The 10,705-nt window shown below is 46.1% G+C and overlaps 1 protein-coding gene and 1 long non-coding RNA gene across 2 annotated transcripts in view; both read right to left on the bottom strand.

Moving 5' to 3' along the window:
* Positions 1–276: 276 nt before the first annotated feature.
* LOC100453625 (interferon-induced transmembrane protein 3-like) lies at positions 277–697 on the bottom strand. The gene has a single exon (XM_054540070.1). It carries the CDS (start codon positions 676–678, stop codon positions 277–279), a length of 402 nt encoding a protein of 133 aa, XP_054396045.1. The 5' UTR covers positions 679–697.
* Positions 698–7,224: 6,527 nt separating this feature from the next.
* LOC129051908 (uncharacterized) overlaps positions 7,225–10,705 on the bottom strand; it is a 47,656-nt gene continuing 44,175 nt past the window's right edge. Inside the window, exons 3-4 of the long non-coding RNA XR_010136575.1 lie at positions 8,032–8,137; positions 7,225–7,642 (exon numbers count right to left, since the gene is read on the bottom strand). This is a non-coding gene — a long non-coding RNA (uncharacterized LOC129051908). The remainder of the gene's footprint in view (positions 7,643–8,031; positions 8,138–10,705) is intronic.

Here is a 10,705-nt window from a genome sequence, read left to right as displayed (position 1 = left end):
GCATCTTATAAATACAGATTTCACATTCAAAATGCATCTCTATTGGATTCTAGCTTCTCATCATTTCTGATTTTCCTTCTTGCACTTGCAAACTCAAAGTGCAATACTTTTTTTAAGCAGGAACATGTGTACTTTATTGAATGCCATTGTAGAAAAGTGTGTGAGGTTAAAGGGCTGATACTGGACTCGGCTCCAGGGGCAGGTCGAGGAATAGAAGTGGAGTGTGTGGGTGACAAGTCGTGGGCAGAGCTCCTGGCCTGGATGCTGCCTCCTGTTCTACTGACAGACTTGGAAGATCAACACTGGGATGATGATGAGCAGAATGCTCATGAGGATGCCCAGAACCAGGGCCCAGACGTTCAGGCACTTGGTGGTGGAGGCACAGGCCTGGCCCCCGGTTAGGGCGCCAACCATCTTCCTGTCCCTAGACTTCATGGAGTAGGTGACTGCTATGTAGCCCAGGCAGCAGGAGTTCATGAAGAGGGTGTTGAACAGGGACCAGACAACATGGTTGAGCACAGAGGTCTCGCTGTGGATGTGGATCACGGTGGACCTCGGGGGAGCAGAGGTGTGGGGTGCCCCCAGCACAGCCACCTCATGCTCCTCCTTGAGCATCTGATAGTCTGGGGGGCAGCCAGTGTTGGCAGGAGTGAAGAAGGTTTGGGCAGTGTGATTCATGGTCACTTGAAGACATTTTTGAAATTGTTAATGGCTTATAATTTTGTTGAAGACGACACAATAAGAAAACTGTGGACTGGGTTGGGCATGGTGGCTCACACCTATAATTCCAGAACCTTGGGAGGCCAAGGTGGACAGATTACTTGAGCCCAGGAGTTCGAGACCAGCCTGGACAACATAGTGAGACCCCATCTATACAAATAATAAAAAAAATTAGCTGGCCATGGTGGTATGCGCCTGTAGTCCAAGCTACCCAAAAGGCTGAAGCAGGAGGATCACCTGAGCCCAGGAGGTCGAGGCTGCAGCAAGCTGTGATCACACCACCACACTCCAGCCTGGGTGACAGAGTGAGACCTTGTCTCAGAAAAACAAAAAAAAAGAAAAAGAAAGAAAACTATAGGGTGACACTACACTGATAATTTATATTATTTTTCCATCATCCTCCTAGGCAATTCCATCATCATTCCATTTTCTTATTATTTTAGTCTTTTCAGCATAGCTTAGAATAGTTAATAAGTGATGATGAAGTAATTTCTAGGCTGAGGAAATGGCAAAATTTTTCAAGAGATAGGAAAAATGAGATCATACAATCCCATAATATATCTTAGATTTAAGAAGGTGTCCAATGGGCCCGTGTGGTAATTGCAAGGTAAAGTAATATTTTTCTATTTTAAAATAACATACAATTTCTCTTTTTCCTTTGGAAGATCTCTAAGGAAGAATAAAAGCCATGAAATGTCAATCCTTACAACAGAACTGCTCAAAAAAGAAACTAACTAGAACACTGATTCCATCCTACGAATTAGGATACACTAAGCAAAAGCTCTACTCTCAAATAAGAGCCTTAGTGCAGTGGCATAAAGCTAAGTCTTGAATTCTGAACCTTGAGGTAAAATGTATTAGGAGAAAGTGACTGGGACTGTTGGTGCCATATTAGTTTGGGTAAGATAAGCTGCTATAATATGAGGAGACCCTAAAATGCGGTGTCTTTAAGAGCAAAAAAGGCAAACATATTCCTGCTCTCATTCATATCCAAGGTGAATGTTTACAGTTGGCGGGTATCTCAACTGCATGTAGAGATTCAGGGATTCAGGTTTCTTCCATCTGGAGGCTCTGACATCCCTTGGGAACATGTTATCACCCTCATGGTTGAGGACTCAGCTGGAGGGAATGGGCAGCGCTCACAGAGAAGACCCAGCCACTTTCTCAAGGCTTAGCCCAGAGAGACATGCACCACATTCTATTAGTAAGAGCAGGGTCACATGACCACTCTCAGCCCCAAGGGAGGCTGGGACTTGTGGTCAGGCTATATGCCCATGAAGGGGAGCAGAAGGAACTTTGGTGCACAGCAAGCAGTCTCTGCCACAGGGAATGACACGATCCTTTGATCATAGCAGACAAGTCCATTTCGTCTCCTAAAGGCAAGAAATAATTGGACTACATTACAAAGCAGTAACTCTGGCCGGACGCGTTAGCTCACACATGTAGTCCCAGCATTTTGGAGGCCAAGGCGGGCAGATCACTTGAGGCCAGGAGTTCAAGACCAGCACGGCCAATGTGGTAAAACCCCGTCTCTACTAAAAATACAAAAAAATTAGCCAGATGTGGTGGTGCATGCCTGTAATCCCAGCTATTTGGGAGGCTGAGACATGAGAATTGCTTGAAACCGGGAAGCAGAGGTTACAGTGAGCCGAGATTGTGCCACTGCACTCCAGCCTGGGCGACAGAGCAAGATTCTGTCTCAAAAAAGTAAAAAATAAGGCCAGGCGCAGTGGCTCACACCTGTAATCCCAGAACTTTGGGAGGCTGAGGCAGGCAGATCACCGGAGGTCGGGAGTTCAAGACCAGCCTGAACAACATGGTGAAACCCAGTCTCTACTAAAAATACAAAATTAGCCAGGCATGGTGGCGCATGCCTGTAATCCAGCTACTTGGGAGGCTGAGGCAGGAGAATCGCTTGAACCCAGGAAGGAGACAGAGGTTGCAGTGAGCCGAGATCGCACCATTGCACTCCAGCCTGGCAACAGAGCGAGACTCCATCTCAAAAAAAAAAATAATTAATTAATTTAATTAAATTAAAAATCAGAAATAAATAGAAAGCAGTAATTCTTAGTGGGTCAAAGTTGAGAATCGAAATCACCATGGAAGCTCTTTCTCATTTAATTTTACTGAATCAGATGCTCTGGGAGATGACCCAGGCCAATACATTTTATTTTATTTTTTTTTAGACAGAGCCTTGCTCTGTTGCCCAGGTTGGAGTGCAGTGGTGAGATCTCGGCTCACTGCAACCTCCGCCTCCTGGGTTCAAGCAATTCTGCCTCAGCTTCCCGAATAGCTGGGATTACAGATACCTGCCACCACGCCTGGCTAATTTTTTTGTATTTTTAGTAGAGACGGGGTTTCACCATGTTGCCCAGGCTGGTTTCGAACTCTTGACCTCAAGTGATCCACCCGCCTCGGCCTCCCAAAGTGCTAGGATTACAAGGCATGAGCCACCACACCTGGTTGGCAAATACATTTTGAATAAATTCTCTAGGCAATTCCTCTATGATTAAGATCTTCTGTTCATTAGAGTAAAAAAGGTAAATCCAGTGTCTAAGGAGTCCCTTTCTGTAGTTAGAGGCCTTGTGTGGGGATTTGCCTGGCTATGGTTTGTGTCCTCATGGGGTTCTTGAGATTGCATCATATCCCGGCCTGCGATCCCCTCCCCAAGCCCAGATCTGGCCCTTAGCAGGCTCTGAGTAATTGTTGAATGTATTATTTTTACTCTCACAACCGAAAGAGTGGGGAAGTCCTCTGAAATGCCATTAAGCTAACAGACAGAAACTCTGTATGTCCCTTGACTCAATCTGGTTTCAAAAATAAGCATAAATAAACCATCTCAGAGAAAAGGAATTTCAAAAGTGTCCCCTCCCATGAAGTGAAACCATCACTGTGAGGCCAGAGACTCCTGAATAAGTTGAATGATGCAAAACTGTAACACCACTCTCTGCAACAGCCCTGTGCACAGCAACATACCTCCACCCCGTCCCCAGTGGGTGGGACTCTCTGGAGCAGAGCTCCCCCAGCTTGAATGTGAAATTGCAGATCCTGCTTCAGTAGATGTGGGGGCGGGTGCTGAGATGCTGCACTTCTAACAGACTCCCAGACATGGCCAATGTCACTGGTCCATAGACCAGGCTTTGAGTACTGAAGTTCTAGAATGCAAATGAGCAGGCAAAGGTAAGGTGTCTTACAGCAAATGCAGAGACTCCCACCTGGCAGCTGAATCCATAGTTTACTCCTCCCCATTGGGTCCTCTTTCTTCCCTATTTCCAGCCTCTTGTCTTTGGGGACTGGACAGATTTCTGTTCCAAATTTGAGGGTCTTATAGCACCCAAAGATGTGACCTAAGGTGAAAGGTGAATTCTGGAGCTTGGAGTCCTTTTCTCTAAGAGAATTATCTTCAAACATCCTCTGGATGGAACAGAGACCTAATGAAGTATTTTCTCAATGACCCCAAGGCCAAGAACCTCAGAACAGGCAGAAGGAGGTTGTTCTCTCCAGCATAAAGAAAGGAACTGTGGTGGATTTCCTGGGTCCTGTTCATTTGTGACATTTAACAGACTTTATGTCTGGGCCATACGTATTCCCAGGTTCAAGCTGAATGCACTGAATCTCTCAGCTGGGAAGAACCGTGGTGTCCTGGTTCAAGGATCTATTTTCCCGATTGAGACAGACAGGCAAAAAATAACCTAAGGCCACAAAGTTATTACTATTTCCATGTTTCTGGGCTTCTAGCCTAGGCCTAGAGGTTTTCCCAAGAAGTCACACTGCCTACCAGACTTGTAGGAATGGAGGACAAGCTGCATGCCCAGCCATCTCCCTGCTTGGCAGCCAGGCAGAAGGGACTATTGGCCACGGGCCATCCTGGGTCCCCTGACTTGACCCCCAAGCTGCTTGCCTTGCAGAACGCCCTGTTTAATGCTTTATTCCTCCCAGTGTTTCATTATTGATTCAGCCCCTCGCTGCCGGGTCTGACCAAGTAAGCTGTGAGCGTTTGTCTAATGTCAATTTCATCAAAAATGCAGGAGTTGGGGTTTTACTCGTCTGTGCGCTACGTAGACGGTTTAAGTCGATGATTAGTGGTTTCTGTGAGCCAAAGAGGGCGCTGGCAGCCCACAGGCTGGCTTCTGGCTTCTCTGAAGTGATGCTGGGTCCCCAAAGCTCTGGGGAACCCAGCAGCCTCCAACTCGTTAAGGTGGGGATGAGCCTGGGATGGGGGGATTGACTGACGTGAAGAGTTAGGAGGTTGGGAGTGGTTTTTTCAAACAATTACCAGCCAAGTTTAAAAACAAATTCAGCAATGCATTATTATGTTGTCATTAAATATTACAGATGCAAATCTAATGAGATAGAAAAATGTTTATTCTTTCATCTATTTAAAAATGTTTATTGAGCACCTATTATGTGCTAAGCACTAGATTAACAGAGGTTAATGAGGCATACAGGGTTCTAATTCTCATGGAGCTGAAATTCCATTTAAGAGAGAAAAATCAGGCTATAAAATAGAAATAATAGTAGAAACAGTAAAGGTTTATTGAGTACTGACTATGGGCTAGGTAATAGCACTTCACACAGACAATGCTTCTATTTTCAAGGTATATTTTTAAAGCCTGTATGTATATCTGCTCATAGAAAAAAGACAGGAAGGAAAAAACATTAAAAGACATTATCCTCAGATTGTAAGTTTATGGAGGACTTTTATTTTCTTCTTTTTGCTAACCTGAATTCTCTAAATTTTCTTGGAGGAAAGGCATGTTCATGTGTTGCAACCTTAAGGAATCAGTCATGAGAACTTGAACCAGAGATAAGAAAAAATTTAAAATTAAAAAATTAATTAACTAATTAATTTAAAAAGAAAATAGTCAGAGAACCTTAAAATGCTTCTCATTTGCTGCCTGATGTCTCCAGGCTCCCAGTATATGAGGCGAGGTGCTGGCCTGCTCCAGCCACTCTGGGTTCTGTCCCAGCTCGGAAATTCACCGCCTCTTCCTCCCTGAAGGATGGAGTCGCTGGAGAACCCTGATACTGTGGTCCAGCGCCGTTTGGCTTGTGGTCAGGGCTCGGGGAGGGCTGAGGCATCTGAAGATTGAGCCTGTGGAAAGGAACCCTTTAATGCAATGTCCCCAGATAGGCATTGGGAGCCACACTCCCTCCTGGAGTTGTGCAGGTGCCAGGATTCAGCCTTTCCTACTAATGAAACTCTAATCAGATCCTGACAGCAGGGGCTGCCGGCCAGCCCCACTGGACCCCTGCCCTGGCCAGGAAAATGGAGGACGACAGCTATGCCACTGTCTGAAAATCCTGGTGCCCCTGAAGGCCCTGCTGGGCTGCTCTCTGGCTCTGGTGTACCCGGAGGGGAGTCGGGCGATGGCTGCCCCACAGTGATCATGGTAACCCTAACAACAATGTCACACTTAGGGAAATCCAGCTCTGAGTTCTTGACACACAGGGAGGCCTGACACCAAACACTTGACATTTCTTCATTCATTCATTCAATCCTCAGTATTATCATTATCATCCTCCTTTTACCTATATGGAAACAGAGACCCGGAGAGGTCAAGTCACTTGCCCAAAGTCACACAGCCAGGGAGCGTAAGGCTGGAAGGTGGACTCCAGATCCCACACCCTAACCACTCAGCAACACTGTCTCCCATTATCTGTCTGAGATCTCTGGGTGCAGCGCCGTAGAAGGCTGTCCCCCCAGGACTGGACACATGAGGAGGAGAGCAGCTCTGGTCCCCAAGGAGGCAGCGGAACACTGAGTAAAGGGTAACAGGCAATGGGTGTCAGGCAGTCCTGGCTTTGAATCCTAGCCTAGACACCTACTCACTGTGTGACCTTAGACAAGTCATTTTACCTCTCTGGGGCTCTGTTTTCTCATCTCTGCAATGGAGATGTAATGCCTAACTTTTCAGATGGCAGGCAGGTTATTTTCAACACAGAAAATTACTAGTATTGATTGAACACCTGCTACATATGCCAGAAGCTGTGCAAAGCACATCACATGTGTTATTTAACCTTTTTAATACCCTAGGACACTATGATTATCTCCACTTTACAGATGAGAAATCTGAGGCTTAAATAGGTTAAGTACTTCAGAACGTTACCAGAAAGAAGTAAAGCCAAGATGTGAACCCATGTCCTCTAAGGGCACAAGCCCTAGGCTCAGCCCATCTGCCATATGTGCCACCTCTGCATCAAATGAAATGATGCTTGCCAAGGACTCACGTCAAGTAACCAGAGCTGTCATTGCATGGCCACAATGCAGACAGAGAAAATGCATTTGCACCTAGCCCAGCACCTGGCACTTTGGGAGCCCCAATAACTGTGTGTATTAATGGTTCCAGTTTTCTCAGGCATGGCAAGGCTACCTGCAGCAGCCAAGACCTCTTTGCCTCTTTGTTCAGCCCAGTGAGGGCTCCTGGGGAAGCAAGCAGATCCCATCTCCCCAAAACTCTACAGTTGACTTGGGAAATGAAGAAAGACACAGCTGCGGCAGTTACATAACTGCTTCCTCCTCCACAAACCAATGAGAGCAGATAGGAGCCCCTTGAACCCCTTCCAGCCCTAATGCACCTCCAATCCTGCATAGGATTGGCATGAGGTGAAACATAAAGAATGTGGTTCAAGTGCTGTTTTATCAAAAATGTTCCTAGGCCCAGGCTGCCCACAGAACTTTTTCTGTACAAACATCACCAGGGGGCCCAACATCCCTCCCAGGACAGGAGTAGATCTTTAGCAGGCTCTAGATCCTGGTGTCCCAGCGTGCAAGAAGTGCGTGTTTGTGTTCTCCATCCACCCTACATTGACCCTACATTTGAAGGCCAGTTGCTTCCCTGTGTCCATCAGAGGCTTCCAGAGCTCCTGCCTGATTCCAGGTGGACTAAATCCATTGTCAAGTTCTCCCAGCCCCCAGGACCTGCATAAAAGACAGATTTGTTACAATTTGAAGGGACCCTACCAACATCCCATTGTGATCTATTCACTTTACAGATGACCAAACCAAGGCCCAGAGAAGTTAAGTGACTTGGCCAAGGCCACACAGCTAGTGAATGATGTCGCTGGAATTAGAACCCATATCTCTTGGCACCTAATTCAATACTGCTTCTGTCACTGACCTGCTTCCTGAGCACCCAATAAACTGTAATTATGTATTTCCTGATAAATGATGACTCCAGACTCTGGGTCTTGGTGATGTTGGCCTTGACCCTGAATCCGAGAGGTCTTACACAGGCCACAGAGGATTCTTGGGTGGTAGCATTGCACAAAGCAGAAGGAAAACTTCTGGAGGAAGGTCATACCTCTTACCTCCACCCTCAGGATAGAGCCAGATGCTCAATGCATTCCAATCCAGGATCCAGCTCTTGCTCTGCCATCTTAGGCTAGTCATTTCCTGTGTGAACCCCCAGTTCATCTGCAAAATGAAGAGGAAAATTCTTTATGGGCTCATTGAGAGGTGATATAGTTTGGATGTTTGTCCTCCACATCTCATGTTGAAATTTGATCCCCCATGTTGGAGAGGGGGCCTAGTGGAAAGGGTTTGGGTCATGGGGATGGATCCTTCATGAACGGCTTCATGCCATCCTGCAGGAATGAGTGAATTTTTGCTCTACTAGTTCACAGGAAAACTGATTGTTAAAAATAACCTGGCATCTTCCTCCCCTTTCTCTTTTGCTCCCTTCCTCTCTCATTATGGGACACTCTATCTCCCCTTCCCCTTCTGCCATGATTAGAAGCTCCTGAGGTCCTCACCAGAAGCAAACGCTGATGCCATGCTTCTTGTAGAGCCTGCAGAATTGTGAGCCAAATAAACCTCTTTTTTTTGTAAATTACCCAGTCTCAGGTATTCCTTTATAGCAACCCAAATGGACTAAGACAGGAGGAATAAGTGAAATACCATGTAAAATGTAGAGTGCAGTGCCAGGCTCAGGACATGCTCAGAACAGGCAGGGCCAACATCCTGTTGGTCCCAACGTAGACAGGTTTGTGTGAGAAGATGAAAAGTAGGATCGAAAGTCATCAGATCTAAGACAACATTGATCATAAAACATACCATGAATATACGCACCACTCAGAATGGAAAACACTGCAAAATAAACCATGACTCAATGCTTTCTCATCACTTAGAATTTTGATTACATGCTTAGAGAAAGCTTTTTCAACTTAGACGTGGGTTTTCATCTATCCCTCTTGCATATACATAAAATGAAATAAGGCACCTAAATTTGTTACCGTCTCCCTAAAACTGCTTCACATTCAAAGCCAGGCTCTTCTGAATTCCTTTCAACTTAGAGTTATTGGAGTTTCTGTTTTCCCACACAATATTGTCCTCTTACCTTCAGGAGCACTGGTGACATGGCATTTTCCAAACGATTCCATGAAAGAAGAAAAAGCGAGGAGTGCTGGGCTCTTACCCCAGCTTTGTCATCGTGTGGCACTGGCTCACTTTTGTGTTTTTTTGGTTTGGGGGGTTATTTTTTGTTTGTTTGTGGGGAGTTTTTTGTTTTGTCTTTTTTTAAAAAAAAATAATAGAGATGGGATCTTGCCAAGTTGCCCAGGCAGGGTGGTCTTGAACTCTGGGGCTTAAGCGATCCATTGGCTTACTTTTGACTCCTGTGTTGGGCAACGCTGCTAAACATGTCAGAACCACCATTTTCCCACATCCCTCCCACAACCATTTTGTCCCTAATTTCCCCTCGGATTTTCTATCAAGCCACTCCCTCCCATTCTGCAAGTGTTGATACGAAAGCTTTTCATGTTTGCCCAGGCAACAGCAACTGTAAGACACCGCTAATCGTAAGACGCATGAAACTCCAGAGGTGTAAATACGTGGAAATATTTGCTTTATAGAAGGACTGATTTTGATAACAACATTTATTAAGGCCCCACTATGAGCCAGGCCCCATGCAACATTTCGTTTGTTTGAGTTTATTATCATTCCTTTATAGATGAAGACACAGAAGCTCAGAGAGGTAAAGCAATTTGTCCAACGTCACACAGCTAATAAGTGACAAAGCCAGGATTGGAGCTGAGGTCTCTTTGGCCTTGTCACCATAGAAGAGATGGATCCTTTCCCAGGTATTTCCTCCAACCTGACTTCTGAGTCCAAGGGGTTCCTGCAAAATTAAATCAGTCCTGACCTTGGGAAGCCCTTCCCATCTTTTGATTTCCTTATTTTAGAGAGTAATAACAATAGTTCTCTGTGCCAGGTGTTATTCTAGCTGCTTTATGTGCCCTAGCACACATAATGTTCCCAAGTCCCTAATGGAGTGGGTTCTATCCTTAGCCCCATTTCACAGGTTAAGAAACTGAGGGGGTGCGGAGAGGTAATGCCAGGTATACAGCTAGGAAAGGGAAGGGCTGGGATTCAAACGCAGGCAGTTTGGCTTCCAGACCTCCCTCTTCTAGCCCAACCCACCCACCATGTCCCCAAACTGGCACAGGAAACCCTCTGCAACCCCAAGCCCTCTCCCCATCCCCACTGCCCTGAATCCTGTTGACTTTCGTGGTGGCCAGGCCCGCTCCCGCTGGGCTGTCAGGCTCAAGGCAGATGGATGGCCTTCCCTGGCTAGGCTTGGCTTCCCAGTTTCTTCACACTGGACCCAAACACAACACAATCTAGCAGCCCTGGCTGCTCTTCAGAAAAATACACAAGGCGGGTGTGGAAAGAAATCTAATTAGAATTCCTTAGAGCCCCAGCAATTCCTCTTATTAAATTAGCCCCCTTTGAAGTGGAACTCAGCTCATTATAATAATTTGAATGCTGAGGAATTGTCTTATATGCTCCTGTCTGAGAAAAATCGCTTTTGCAATTGCATTTATGCATGTCCTGGTCTCTCTCCATTGGGACAAAGGACAGCTGTCGATGCTAAGTGGTTCCTGCTTTGGAGAAGAGCTTGGGGAGGGTCCGGGGGATCTGCTCCCCTGCGGGCTGGAGCTGCTAAGGTGCAAGTGGTGGGAGCTCCACATACATAAGGGGGAT

The sequence above is a fragment of the Pongo abelii genome, chromosome 1 (genome assembly GCF_028885655.2).
Source record: "Pongo abelii isolate AG06213 chromosome 1, NHGRI_mPonAbe1-v2.0_pri, whole genome shotgun sequence".
Classification (NCBI taxonomy): Eukaryota; Metazoa; Chordata; class Mammalia; order Primates; family Hominidae; genus Pongo; species Pongo abelii.
Note: the sequence above shows the minus strand (reverse complement) of the source record. Positions and strands in the feature narration are given on the sequence as shown.